Source organism: Microtus oregoni, unplaced genomic scaffold (genome assembly GCF_018167655.1).
Source record: "Microtus oregoni isolate MIOR12 unplaced genomic scaffold, Mior012 000034F_ref0000314, whole genome shotgun sequence".
NCBI classification, from domain to species: domain Eukaryota; kingdom Metazoa; phylum Chordata; class Mammalia; order Rodentia; family Cricetidae; genus Microtus; species Microtus oregoni.
The window spans coordinates 13407550-13422890 of NW_024543093.1; the positions used below are offsets into that span (position 1 = coordinate 13407550).

A 15341-nucleotide genomic window follows, 5' to 3' on the forward strand; every position below is an offset into this window, starting at 1 on the left:
ATAATCTCTTTTGTTCCATTTTAATTTTTTATTTCTTAATTATATCATTACTCCTACGAATATTTTATTTTCTTACGCATTGGTATCTCTCTCTCTGTGTATGTGTGTATGTGTGTGTGTTTATTGAGAAGCCTATGTGATTGTTAGAAGACAGCTTCGGAAAGTGATACACTATTTTCACCACATAAAATCCAGGGAGGCAATGCAGATAATCACATTTACTGGCAAGAATCATTACGAGCTGATACATCTCATGTTCCCAGAACATTCTTTGATTACCCACAAGAGAAGCAAATTTACCAACACAGCATTACAGAGTTACTACTGATGTTTGTTCTACACACTACTTCTTTTCACTGTGAGATCACAATGGACTTCAGCAGGGACTTAAAACACAGAAATTCTGGAACACACTACTAAAAATTAAAGGACAAACACACTTAAGTTTCATTCATTCTAAACACTTTGAATACTTTTCCACATTTATTCTAAATAAAGGTTCTCACCAGTGAAAAAAGTTATTGAGTATAGTAGGAAATGCGGTTGCTAAAAGATTTTTCACATGGTCATACATGTAAAGTCTGTCTCCAGAGTGAATTCTTTTTCCCCCCCAGAGTGAATTCTTTAGAACATCATAGCAACAGGAACTCCTGAAGACTTGGAACAATACTTAAATGTATATATTCATTACAATTCTTTCCAGGATAGATCTGTGCATGAGGGTTACAGAAACTGGATGTGCTAAAGACTTTCCCACAATACAGACACTGTGTGAGATCTTTATGCTTGTTAAAATGACAAGAACAAAGAAATAGTTTACATACCATGTTTATATACAAAAGGTTTCTATCCAGTGGAATGGTTATACTCTTATACTAAGTGAATCTAGTAAAGGCTTTCTGACAGTGGTTACACACATTAGGCTACTGACTAGTGTGAAGAGTTTCAGACCTGTTACGATCACAAGAGCAGCTGAGGGCTTTTCCACAATTCTTATGTGCATAAGTCTTTACCTTCAAGTCAACTATTTTATTTATGCCTGTTAAAGTCTACAGAATGAACAGTTTCCACATCTTTTACACACAAAGAGTTTTTCCTCTAGTGTGTGTTTTTTTTTCCATGCAAATCAGGAGAAGTTGAAGTGTTAAAAGGTTTCCTGTAATGTATACGTGCAAAAGCCTTCTCTTCAATTCGAACCCTTTCTTGGATGTTCAGCTGACTGGAGGGGGTAAATGTTTTCCACAATGCGTACATGCATAGCACTTCCCTTCAGTATGATCTCTTTCATGAACCTTACATGAATAGAAATTGGTGAGGGGTTTTACACAATGCTTACATGAATAAGGCTTCTCTATCGTGTGACTTCATTTATGTATGTTATGACTACTGAGGTCACTGAAGGCTTTTCCAAGATGTTTACATGCTCAAGACATTTCTCCTGTGTGAATCCTTCCATGACTGCTCAGGTGACTGGAACAAGAAAACACCTTTTCACACTGCTTAAATATATATGACTTCAATGTGAACTCTTTTCATGAGTCTTACAGGAAGTGAAATTGGTGAAGGTTTTTTCACAATGCCTACATGAAAAAGGTTTCTCTGCAATGTGACTCCTTCCAAGTCTGTTACAACTACTGGGGTTGTTGAATGATTTTCCACAATGCTTACATGCATAAGGCTTTTTCTCCAGTGTGAATTATTCCGTGGATATTCAGATGACTATGCCAGGAAAACGTTTTTTTCACAATGCTTGCATGTATGAGTCTTCTGCTTCCTGTAGTGTGGCTCCTTTTGTGTTTGTTACACCTACTGAGGTTGTTGAAGGCTTTGCCACAATGCTCATGCACAAGGTTTCTCTGCAGTGTGGCTCCTGTTATGTCTGCTACAACTACTGGGGTGGTTGAAGGCTTTTCCACAATGCTTACATGTATAATGACTCTCTGTCATGTATACCCTTTCATGAATGTTACAAGTACTGGAACAAGGGAATGATTTTCCACAACTTACATGCATAAGGTTTCTCTCCAGTATGAATTCTTTCATGAATGTTACAAAACGCAGAACTGGTAAAGTTTTTCCACAATGCTTGCAGGCTTAAGGTTTCTCTGCAGTGTTGATTTTTTCACGTCTGTTACAACCACTGGGGTCACTGAAAACTTTTCCACAATACTTACATGCATAAGGCTTTTTTCCAGTGTGAATTATTTCACGGATATTCAGATCACTGGAAGAGAAAAAGGCTTTCCCACAATGCTTGCATATATAATGCCTCTCTGCCATGTGCATTCTTTCATGAAGGTTACAATACACAGAACTGCTGAAGTTTTTTCCACAATGCTTTCAGGCATAAGGCTGTTGTCCAATGTAATTGTTTTCATGACTGTTATAAACACTGAATTTGGTGAAGGATTTTCTAAAATGTATAGAAGCATATGGCTTCTCTACTTTGTGAGTTACTTTTATCTCTCAAAACATGTTACATATTTAAATGTTTTGCCACATTGCCTACAAATGTACCTTTTCTCTTCAATATGACTTTTTTCGTAGTTGGTAATGTCACTGGAATCAGTGAAGGCTTCTTCACAGACATTACATACAAATTGTTTCACTTCTTTATAGATTCCTTCATCATTCTGGCCATATGGGAATTTTACTAAGACATCCTCATTGAGTTTATTTTCAGTATGACTTCTCTCCTGAGGCTGATCAAAACAGAGACTCCTACAGGCTTCATTACACTGTTGAATTTTACAGGGTTTCTCTTTAGGAGAAGTTTCAAATACCTGAAGTGATTAAGAATAACTGATATCTTTCCAATGTTTCTGATGTACAAAAGTTTTTGCTACAATTCCCTTATACAGGGGTGGTTTCCCTCTAGATTTTTTCTCTTAGATACTCATGTAAAGATAAATGACCAATAATGTGTCTTACATGCAACGGAGTCTCATGAACTCTTATTCTGGAATGCATTTCTTTATTGATCATACTGTCTGGAATAGGTTGCTGGTTTGTATCACAATCATTTTGACATTCATATCATTGGTCTTTCACAATCCCCTGATATCTGCAAAAAATAAAAAAAAATAACAATAAAAAAGAGAGGAAAGCAATACTGTAGCCAAGAGAAATATTGGAGGCTGGCCTGTGTGGAACACAACTATACTATCTCAGAGGGAAGAGAACAATGGTATCAATGTGAAGAACATTATGTATGGCATGGAAAGACCCAGCCATGTATAAAGAAGTAGAGGACTGCTTTTATTTTTCTCAGATTTTTTTTTTTTTTTTTTGATTTTTCAAGACAGGGTTTCTCTATAGCTTTGGTGCCTGTCCCGGAACTAGCTCTTGTAGACCAGGCTGGCCTCAAACTCCCAGAGATCCGCCTGCCTCTGCCTCCCAAGTGCTGGGATTAAAGGCGTGCGCCACCACCCCCCGGCTTTCTCAGAATTCTTAAGGAGCTGTATCACGAACTTTGTGGTTAATAACAATTCTCAATCTTTAAGAAAACCAGAATTAATGACAAGGATTTATGTGAAGAGCTCACAAATTCTGATACACTTGATATGAAGAATTTCTTGCATTTTTTGCCTATCACAAATGTTTCTGACAAAAGGTTTGCATAAAAACATAACTCAGATACAATTGATATATAATTTAACTAAGAGGTGTAAAAGGATGAACAGGGAGAAAAAAATCCTGGTCTCTGAGGACAAAAATAGCAAGCATATAAAGTGGAGAACCACTGTGGCATGCCAGCATTCTAAATACTCAGCCAGTGTGGGTTAGTTAGTCATCAACTAGACCCATCTGTGGTCATAGGACAGGGTCCCTCAATTGAAAAATGACTCAATCAGATTGGCCTGGAAACAAGTCTGTGAAACCACTTTCAAATTCCTGATAAAGGAGGTTTTACTGTGTTGGGTAGTGTGCCCATGGGAAGGAGATCATGTTCTGTGTATGAAATGTATGTGCTAGTTAGTTTTGATCTACTTGACACAAACTAGAACCCACATTTGGGAAGAAGCAACTAGACAGCAGAAAATGGCTTTATCAGATTGACATTTAGACATGTCTCTGGTAGCTTTGTCTTGATCATTGTATGAGGTGGAGTGGCCTAGTTCACTATGGGTGGTATCCCCCTAGAGATGTGGGCTAAGGCTGAGTAAGGCACGTAGCTGATTTAGGGATGATGATCACTCCTGTAAACAGGATTTCTCCTTCACTTCTACTTCACTGCCTACTTCCAGATTCCTGTCATGCTTCAGTTCTTCCCCTGACTTTCCTTTATGAAGGGACTGTGACAAGGAAGTGTAAAATTGTCCTCCACCACACACATGAAATACACAAATATTGAATGTCACAATTCAAGGCTCCATTACAGGAATTTGTGTAGACTCATTTTTCACTTAGGTATATTTGGAGCACTTGGCAGGTTCTTAAATGTCCCTTAAGTCCCAAATGTATAATATAAATTATTATTTTATTGAATATAATTTACCCCATATTCCTGCTGAGACCTTTAGAGTCCTCTTCAGTATTTTCTTCTAGTGTTTTTTCTACAATAAAATCCAGAGAATATATTATGACACATTCATATTCAACATAAAAATAATTGCAACCTAGTTCTTAGGATATGGGTATGCACACTAACTAAATACCCACATCAAGAATTCAATACTAACATAACATGCATAAGCAGGAGACAATTGTTCACTGACTGAATAAGCAATGGGAACATGCAATACTTTTTACCTATGGAGATCAGGTTCAAAAACGTGTCCTTCACGTCTCTGTAGAGCTTCTTTTGACTAGAATCCAACACAGCCCACTCTTCTGAGGTGAAGTTCACTGCCACATCCTCAAATTTTACTGGATCCTATGAGTACACACATTAATTAGGATGGTTAATTTTCACTGACAGACTGACAGGATACAGAATCATCTTGCATGTATGTTTCTGAAGATACCTCTGAGTTATTATATCAATAGGATTTACTGAAGAATATCATGGGATGCTATCTTGATTACTTGATGTCCCACTGTCTCATTTACTATTTATTAGCGTGTCACTCACTAGCAGCTTCACACTTCTGAATTTTATGAACTCGACTCTTCAATTGTGATATGAAATAAACTGCTTCTTCCCTAAGTAACTTTTCTCATAATAATCTGTGACTGCCAGAGGAAAAGCCTGATATAAGGAACAGCAAGGCAGGAAATCCAAGCAGAGAAGAGGAACAAAGAAGGCAGAATCAGGGAGCTTCCATAAAGCTGCTGAAGGAGAAAGAAGCCAAAAGTTTTCAGGTAAGCCACAGTCTTGTGGTGATACATAGATTAATAAAAATGGGTTAACTTAAGATATAGAGTTAGTTACTAAGACTGACCTAATAAGCCAAAAAGCACATAATTAATATTAAGCCTTAGAGTGGTTATTTCATAAGCAGTTGTAAGAGCTAGTGAATGGGACCCAGTGGGTGAGGACAAACTGGTCCAGGGGGACCAGAGGACTGGAGAATATTTGTAGCTACATAATGGTGGCCAATATTTGTCCGCATACATCTACATAAAGCCTAAGAAAGCTTTAAAAAAAAAGGGGCTTTTAGACCCACAAATGCAGGAGTCAACTGGAGCTTCTTGGTAGCCACATTTTTTCAGAGAGCCTCTGCTTGCTGGTGGCTACGAGAGACACTGCTCCTTTAATACATGGCATCCTGGATCATGCTGGTATCAGGCTCAGCTCTGGCGCTTTTGGTAGGTCCTAATGTGGAGCATTTATGGGGTTTGTGGGAAGCTTGTAGCAAGTGCTTGCTGGAGATGTGCTGGCAAACATGATTTGCAGAGCTAGTGGTAAATTTACCTCCACCATATTGAAAGGTTGAGAGAGGGGAGTCAGCATCCACAGTGTCAATAACCATACTGCTTACCATTTAAAAAAACTAAACCAAACAAAACACTCCTTGTCAGAAAAGTATTTCAGAGACAAAATAGGACAGAATCAGACATAAAAGAACTTTAAATGAGCAACAGTGTGCTTTAAAAGGGTGTACAGGCTTGGGAGAGAGTGCAAAAATGAGTATAGACAGGTATAAAAAGAAAGTTTTAAAAAAAGTCTTTAAAGGGACAGTAAAAATTATGTAAAACAAATAAGTCACATATAAATGGAAAATACACAGAGAATCTGAATTGTGCACATTATTGTGTTTTCTTCGAATTCTTTACTGCAGAGATACATTTGATTCTAGGGACTGCTAAGCTAAACCAACATACATATATTGAAGGTATCTTGACTTCAAAATTTGAGTTTAAGAATATGTTACTTTGGAAAAGAGGTTCTGCTTTCGTTTCATAGGTGATGAGAACTTGTAAATTCTTTACACACAAATATGTTTTGATAGAACAAAAGATCTCCATGTACTCTAAAAATACTTCATCCAACAAACAACAGGAATCAGTTTGGAGAAAACAATACACAAATTCCCAAAATGATTCTTTATAAATGTTTGCTTTTATTTAAAGTGGGTTGATTATAAGTAGTTAACAGTCACAGTCAATGTCTTTCTTAAAAAGGGGGTGGGGTGGGATATGATATAGAAATAAATACTTTTTTGTGTTTTGTTTTGTTTTTAGAGACAGGGTTTCTCTGTAACTTTGGAGCCTGTCCTGGCACTAGCTCTTGTAGACCAGGCTGGCCTTGAACTCACAGAGATCCGCCTGCCTCTGCCTCCCGAGTGCTGGGATTAAAGGAGTGCGCCACCACCGCCAGGTTGAAATAAATACTTTACATTGGTATGAACTTGGGTTTATTGATACAAATTTAAGGTCAATTTTTTTATATGTATAGTTCTACTATTGCTTAAATTATTAGATTTATATAGCTCATTTAAAAATGCAATGCACAATTAAAAATTAAGCTTAATAGTCATTTATAATTGTGAAACCCTTACCCCTTATTCTCAAAGGGGCAAGAAGAAATTTCCTAGCAGAGTGTTTTCCCAGGAAGATAGTGGCCTTCCCCTCTCCCACCTGGGAGATTCTGAACACAAGGTCACTGAGCTCAGCCAAGCCAGCCACCTGGTACAGGCTGATAAAGATGGCCTAACTCAGGAACAGGGGCCTTGCTCTAAAAACAAGAAAAAAGCTGACTTAACAGAATGGGAGGGAGCAAAAGTCCTTGCATCTGTGCCAAAGCAGCTTCAAAGATTCTCTTTGTAGTTATGCCTTTAAAAGCTTACCCCACAGAGGAGATACAACTCTTCTCTACCTCGTTGTAATAAGGATGGAGATGAGTTCCAAACATGTTTGTATTATGCTGATTAAACCTTGCTTATTACAGTCTGAGCCTCTCTGGTGGTCTCTCTCTTTGGGGGTTGTAATATGGGCACAACAATAATATTCAAACTTATAATCATGTAAGTTATGTTTCCTAGATATACAGAGGTATATTTCAGTTAGATAATCTTCAATACTTCAAAGTCCTACAGCATATGGCATTTAAAGGGTTTTAAGAACTTAGACTGTTCTCCACAGTGAGACATATCTGCTTTGGCAGCACTAATTCCTTCAGAGAGGTTGATGGGCAACTGAACATGAAACTAATGAATCCCTGAACAGAAAACCAACCAATCCTTGATCACTAAATGCAGCCAATTTGAGCTTAAGAGACTTCAAATCTGAAAAATTCCCATCCTGAAAATCTTTTCCATAAAAGAACTCCAGCCCTGGGAAGCCTGATCATTTGGCAGCTGCCCATCTCCACCTTGGCAGAAGCAGCCAGTCTCTGGATTCTGCCCTCCAAAATAAATCCCTGAAAAAGTTTTGGGTGAAAATCTTCCTCGCCTGAGTGAAACAGAGTCTTTCCTGAGAAACTCGATAGGGAAGTAGTGAAGAGAAGCAACAGACACCTCTGCTGAGAAACTCACTTAGGGTAGTAGAGCAGAAGTAACTTTTTGCAGGAGCCAGTGCATATTGCTACAAGTCTGTGGGGGTTGCCCCTTTAGCAGCGTGAAGCAAAAGAAATAACAACTAGAGCCATAGCTGAAAAGAACCAGACACCTCTCCTGAGAAACTCCCCAGTAGGGTGGAGGACAGAAGCAATGGACATCTCTGCTGTTAAATTCCCTTAGGGGTGTGGGCAGAGCTCAGCTGTAATGGCTCTCTCTTGGAGAGGTGTAGAATTGGCATATCTGGCAAGGAGACTCACCCACTGGGTCCATGGGTTATTGCTGTTACACATGCTATTTTTGGAAGGACCATGATAGTGCTTAGAACTTTCAACTGGAAAAGTCAGAGAGTGCTCAAAGTTTAACGATCGGTTTTGGCAGATTGGGATGTAAGAATGTTAAGAGCAATGGAAAAATGAAAGCCTGGCCTTTTCAAGTTTGTGAAGGATGTCCTGGCTGCAACTTATGTCATACACTTGATCACCATGGCTGATGTGAAAGGCGAAGGAGTGTCCCCTTCCACCCTTACAGCTCCAAGTGGATTGATTCCTCTTGCAGCTGTGTGTTTTGTCAAGGGGAGAACCTTCCCTGAGTAGAGGAACAGCAGCTGTGCTCCCAAGTAAATGCTCAAAGGAATGTTTAAGAGTACCCTGAAGACTCGTTTAGTGTTCAAGCAAAAGTTTATATTAAGAATCTATATGGTTCTTAATTGCAAATTAGGTCGGTAACCAGACCAGCTCAAGAATAACAGTGATATTTTAATGTTTAAAAAGGGCAAACTCACGCTACAAGAGTGAGAGGTCTGACGTTCTATCTGTCCGGTGGGCACAGTGCAGAGAGAGCAAAGCAAGTACCTGGTTGCTCCCAGTTTTTCTACCTGGGCCCCAGGAAGCCACACCCTAACTAGATGTGATTGGTTGACAGGGTTTCCCCAGCAGTTCTTAGCAACTTTGTCCTAGATCCCCGGGCTAGAAATCAAAGTCACCTTCACTGACAACAGGAGCGGCAGGAAGAGACCAGGACACTCCTTGACTGGAAATGGCTGAGTCTCTCACTCACTGTACAGCTGTCCACTATTCCTGAACATGGGGGATGCTCTGGAGTGTAGTTCTTCTACCCAGAGTCACTCCATTGGAAATAAGCAGCTTTCCCTCTCCTAGTCCTTGGAACCTTGCAGCAGAGCCTGCTCCAGTGCTGAGGGGACTGGAGAGGTGAGTCAGGGGCCACATAGAGGGACAGCCGGAAGTGCCACTCTCTGGGACCTTTTCACAAGGACAGAATCCAGCCCCCCACTCCCCAACTTCCCTAAGCTTTTCTGGCCATCCAGCTGGGTGTGTTTCTGCTGCTGGGCTTTCTTTACTCCAACCCCACCCTGCCCCCAAGCCCACCTTTTCGCCATGATGTCCTTGGAACCCTGCAACACAGCCTGCTTCAGTGCTGAGGGGATCTGAGAGGAGAGTCAGCATGCACAAGCCCAGACAGCCGGACCTTCCACTCTCCAGAACCTTACCAGAGGGCCTGAACTTAGGGACTCCTCCACAACTCCCTAGGTTTTTTGCCAGCCAGCTGGGAGTAGCCCTGCTGCTGGAATTTCCCCCAACCCACTCTGCCCCCAAACCCCTTTTCACCCATGAGATCCTTGAAATCCTGCAACCCAGCCTGTTCCAGTGCTGAGGGGACCTAAGAAAGGACAGATCAAGGAAAACTCCCAAGTACTCAATCAGCCACAGCAAAAATTGGACCAAGACGCCAAGACTCTGCTGGCCTCATTTGAAGGAAGGGATGGGTAGGAACCAATGCAATAATTCCTCCAACATCCTGAAAACCAGTATGGTAACACCAGAATCCAGTGAACACGCAACAGGAAGACTTGAACTTCCTAACCCAGAAAAAGAAGAAGGAAATGACTTTAACTGTAACATTATGAAAATGACGGAGACCTTTAAACAGGAAATGAAAAACTCCCTTAAAGAAATGGAAGAGAAGACAAACAAAAAGTTAGAAGAAAGTAATAAATCCCTAAAAGATACCCAAGAAAACCAAGAAAAAAAAAACAATCAAACAGGTAAGGGAAACAGTTTAAGACTTGAAGAACTAGGAGCTGGAGAGATGGCTCAGTGGTTAAGAGCACTGTCTGCTCTTCCAGAGGTCCTGAGTTCAATTCCCAGCAACCACATGGTGGTTCACAACCATCTGTAATGAGATCTGGCGCCCTCCTCTGGTGTGTGGGCATACATGGAGGCAGAATATTGTATACATAATAAATAAATAAATAGATAAATAAATAAAGACTTGAAGAACAAAGTGGAGGAAATAAAGAAAACACAAACCGAGGGAAGGCTGGATATGGAAAATCTGGGTAAAAAAACAGGAACTACAGAGACAAGTATAACCAACAGAACAAGAGATAGAAAAAAGAATCTCAGGCGCTGAGCATACAATAAAGGAAATAGACTCATTGATCAAAGAAAACATTAAATCCAGCAAATTCTTAACACAAAACATTCAGGAAATCTAGGACACCATGAAAAGACCAAACCTAAGAATAATAGGGGTAGAAGAAGGAAAAGAACTCCAGCTCAAAAGCATAGAAAATATATCACAAAAAATTATAGAAGAAAACTTTTCCAACCTAAAGAAGGATATCCCTATGAAGGTACAAGAAGCTTACAGAATATTAAATAGACTGGATAAAAAAAATCCCATGACCATATAATAATCAAAACACAAAACATACAGAATAAAGAAAGAATATTAAGAGCTACAAAGGAAAAAGGTCAAGTAACTTATAAAGGTAAACCTATCAAAATTAAACCTGACTTCTCAATGGAAACCATGAAAGCCAGAAGGTCTTGGATAGATGTGCTGCATACACTAAGAGACCATGGATACAAGCCCAGAGTATTATACCCAGCAAAGCTTTCTTTCACCATTGATGGAGAAAACAAGATATTCCATGACAAAAACAAATTTAAACAATACATACTCACAATCCCAGCCTTACAGAAAGTACTAGAAGGAAAACCTCAACCAAAGGAAGCTAACGACACCCACAATAACAGAGACATCTGATAACCCTCCACCAACACAACTCAAAGAAAGGAAACAAACAAACATTACCACCAAAAAATAACCAGAGTTAACAACCACTGGTCATTAATATCAATAATATCAATAGATTCAATTCACCTATACAAAGGCACAGGTTAAGAGAATGGATACGAAAACAGGATCCAGCATTCTGCTGTTTACAAGAAAAACACCTCAACCTCAAAGACAGACACTACCTCAATTTAAAGGGTTTGGAAAAGGTTTTCCAATCAAATATGGACCTAAGAAACAAGCAGGTGTGGCTATCCTAATATCTAACAAAATTGATTTCAAACTAAAATCAAACAGAAGAGATGGAGAAGGATACTTTATACTCAAAACAGGAACAATTCATCAAGATGAAGTCTCAGTCCTGAATATCTACGCCCCTAATATAAAAGCACACACTTATGCAAAAGAAACATTACTAAAACTCAAATCACACATCAAACCCCACACAATAACAATAGGAGATTTCAACACTCCTCTCTTGCCAATGGACAGGTCAACCAGACAGAAACTTAACAGAGAAATAAGAGAACTAACAGATGCAATGAATCAAATGGACTTAACAGACATCTATAAAACATTCCACCAAAACAGGAAAGAATATACCTTCTTCTCAGCACCTCACAGAACCTTCTGTAAAATTGATCACACACTCGGTAACAAAGCAAACCTCAACAAATACAAAAAAATTGGAGTAACCTGTGTCTTATCAGATCACCATGGAGTAAAGTTAGAATTTAACAACAATACTACTCCCAGAAAGCCTACAAACACATGGAAACTGAACTGCACTACCCATGGATCAGAGAAGAAATAAAGAAAGAAATTAAAGTCTTCCTGGAATTCAACAAAAATGAAGAAACAACATATCCAAACCTATGGGACACTATGAAAGCACTGCTAAGAGGAAAGTTCATAGCACTAAGTGGCTGCATAAAGAAAACGGAGGAAGCTCACATTGGAGACTTAACTGCACAGCTGAAAGTTCTAGAAAAAAAGCAGCAGACTCACTCAGGAGGAGTAGAAGATTAGAAATAATCAAACTGAGGGCTGAAATCAACAAAATAGAAACACAGAAAACAATCCAAAGAATCAATGAGACAATGAGCTGGTTCTTTGAGAAAGTCAACAAGATTGACAAACCTTTATCCAAACTAACCAAAAAACAGAGAAAGAACACCCAAATTAACAAAATCAGAAATGAAAAGAGAGACATAACATCAGACACTGAGAAAATTCAGAGAATCATTAGATCTTACTACAAAAGCCTGTACTCCACAAAATTGGAAAATGTAAAAGAAATGGACATTTTTTTAGATAGACATCATATACCAAAATTAAATCAAGACCATGTGAGCAATTTAAATAGACCCATAAGTCATGAGGAAATAGAAGCTGTGATCAAAAACCTCCCAACCAAAAAAAAAAATAAAATAAAATAATAAAAGCCCAGGACCAGATGGTTTTAGTGCAGAATTCTACCAGAACTTCCAAGAAGGGCTGATACCTATACTTCTTAATGTGTTCCACATAATAGAAACAGAGGAGTCATTGCCAAACTCTTTTTATGACGCTACAGTTACCCTGATACCAAAGTCACACATGAAAGAGAATTACAGACCAATCTCACTCATGAAAATCGGTGCAAAAATTCTCAATTAAATACTGGCAAACCAAATCCAAGAGTGCATTAAAAAAAAAATCATCAATATGATCAAGTAGGCTTCATCCCAGAGATGGAAATTCTATCAATGCAATCCATCATATAAATAAACTGAAAGGAAAAAAAAAACTATATGATCATTTCATTAGATGCCAAAAAAACTTGACAAAATTTAACACCCCTTTATGCTGAAGGTATTGGAGAGATTAGGGATACAAGGATCATATCTAAATATAATAAAAGCAATATACAGCAAGCTGACAACTAACATCAAATTAAATGGAGAGAAACTCAAAGCAATTCCACTAAAATCAGGATAGGACAAAGCTGTTCATGCTCTCCATATCTCTTCAACAAAAGACAAGATCTTGGAAGCAGACAAGATCGCCAGGCAAAAGTTTGGAGCATGGAGGTAGGGAGGGTAGAGGGAAGGGGAGTGGGGGAGAGAGGGGGAAAACGGGAGGGTCAGGGAGAGCTTGGGGGAGTGGGATGGTTGAGATGGAGGAAGGAAGGATATGGGAGCAGGGAAGGAGTTATCTTAATTGAGGGAACCATTTTAGGGTTGGCAAGAAGCTTGGTTCTGGAGGGGTTCCCTGGAGTCCACCGGGATAACTCCAGCTAGGACCCTGGGCAGTGGAGGAGAGGAGGGTGCCTGAACAGGCCTTGTCCGGTAGTCAGACTGATGACCATCTTGAATATCACCATAGAACCTTCCTCCTTCAATGGATGGAGATAGAGACAGAGACCCACATCCGAACCCTGGACTGAGCTTCCAAGGTCCAGCTGAAGAGCAGGAGAAAATATGAGCAAGGAAGTCAGGACCACTAGGGGTTGGTTCACCCACTGAGACAGTGTGCCTGAGTTAATGGGAGCTCACCAACTCCAGCTGGACTGGAAATGAACGAGTATGGGAGCAAACTGGACCCTCTGAATGTGGCTGACAATTGGGATAGACTGAGAAGCCAATGATAATGGCACTGGGATTTGTCTCTACTGCATGTACTGGCTTTTGGGATCCTATTCTCTTTGGATGCATACCCTCCTTAGCCTGGATGTAGGGGGGAGGCCCTTGGACTACTCACAGGGCAGGGTGCTTTGCCCTCTCTTCGGATTTGAGGGGGGTCGGGGGAAGAGTGGGGGGGGGCAGGAGGGAAGTGGGAGGAGGGGAGGAAGTGGGAATTGTGATTCGTATTATTCATAAAGTAATAAAAAAAAAGGGGGGGAAACGAGTCTTAGAGCAGGGCATGGAACTGACAGGGAGATTCTGGCCCCCCAAAATCAGCGTAGATCAGGTCGTAAGGACTCCAGAGCCAGCAATTCCAGAGGTGCACGCTGGAGCCTTTGGGTGCAGTGCAATGTGTGAGCGACCCACCATTCCCGCTGCACAGTCAGGTGGCCCTCAAGGACCTGGAGTCATGCTGCCCCGATCTGAAAGACTCTTGGGACTTCCACGTAGCCCAGATCTAGAGGCCAGGGCATTCTTGGGGTCCCCAGATCTCAGGGAATGCCACATGAGCTAGAAGAATCTCACAAATTTGAGGACCCTCCCAAAAGTACCCACAGCGAGAAGCCAGTAGGGGAGCCGCTGAGGTGATCCGAGTCCCCCAAATCGTTAAGAATGCCCAGCAGGGATAACCGCTGGTGGTCAGGAAGTAGGGGAATATGGTGGCCTCCCTGAGTATTCAGAGGTGTCCTAGCAGGGCAGGGGGCACGAGGTCACTTACGCTGCTGTTCTCGCCTGTCCAGTGCACCATTGCCTGGTTGTGTGTCGCGTCCCCCTTGAGCACGAACGACGTGCTGATGAGAGAGACCTGCATGCGGGAGGCAGAAATGGCCACCGGCGCCGCCAGCGCCCTGCGCCCCTGGCCCGGAAATAGGACGCCATCGGCGCTGGGACCAGAAGCAAGACCTGGACCAGGACGCGGAGCGCTGGGCTCGGATCCTCGTGTCTGGGGATCCTCGCGATCGCCGGATTTCGGGCCTCCCGCGTACAGCAGCCGGGTGACCTGCACGCTGGGACCCAGGCTCCCGGACTCGGGAGAGTGCCCCGCCGCCCCGCTGGCAGCCACCAGCATTAGCAGCAGCAGCGGCAGTGGCAGTGGCAGAGGCCACAAGCGCGGCCAGCGCGGCGGCGGCGGAGCATGGGAGCTCGGGGCCGGCACGGTGAGGCCAGGACGCTTCGGGGCTCCTGGTGTTTCCCGGTGCGCCATGGTCGCGGGTTAGCAGCGGCGGTGCGGTGTGGGTGACACCGCGGCCTGGAGAGCGGGAGGGCGTTGGGAGTTGGAGCAAGAGCGCACAGAAAAAAACCAGGAGGAATGGAGTGCGGGAGGAGGGGTCTCAAAGCCGCCACGCAGCCAATGGAACACCGCCACCTGACGGCTGCGCGCTAGCCACCACAGCTTTGGGCTGGGCCAGACCAGAATGTCCTGAGCACAGTCACACCTCCAAGACCCCCTTCCTTCCCTCTCAGTGACTCCCAAGCTCAGCCTAGATCCTCCTCTTATTCCCTCTTTCCATTCTCCCTGCCTTTCTCGGGAGGTTATGGAGCCTCTACATTTGGCCAGCAGAGTTCCAGGCACTTGGGGCACAACGGGATGCAACAAAGGAAGACAGGCCACACCCAAGTAGCCTGGTTAGAG

General features: G+C 41.8%; 1 protein-coding gene across 1 annotated transcript; it reads right to left on the reverse strand.

Annotated features, from left to right (window-relative positions):
* Positions 1–203: 203 nt before the first annotated feature.
* Positions 204–15045, reverse strand: LOC121432417 (VPS10 domain-containing receptor SorCS2-like). The gene is made up of 4 exons (XM_041630384.1): positions 14427–15045; positions 4753–4876; positions 4499–4556; positions 204–3064 (listed from the first exon to the last, which is right to left on the reverse strand). Exons 1-4 carry the CDS (start codon positions 14910–14912, stop codon positions 3037–3039), a joined length of 696 nt encoding a protein of 231 aa, XP_041486318.1. The 5' UTR covers positions 14913–15045; the 3' UTR covers positions 204–3036.
* Positions 15046–15341: the final 296 nt, after the last annotated feature.

Excerpts from the sequence above, each read along its gene's own strand:
- LOC121432417 (XM_041630384.1), bottom strand. The coding sequence starts at position 14,912 with ATGGCGCACCGGGAAACACCAGGAGCCCCGAAGCGTCCTGGCCTCACC. Across the intron at positions 4,877-14,426 it reads GGACAGGCGAGAACAGCAGC|GATCCAGTAAAATTTGAGGA; the intron begins GTAAGTGACCTC and ends GTGTACTCATAG. Across the intron at positions 4,557-4,752 it reads TTTGAACCTGATCTCCATAG|AAAAAACACTAGAAGAAAAT; the intron begins GTAAAAAGTATT and ends ATTTTATTGTAG.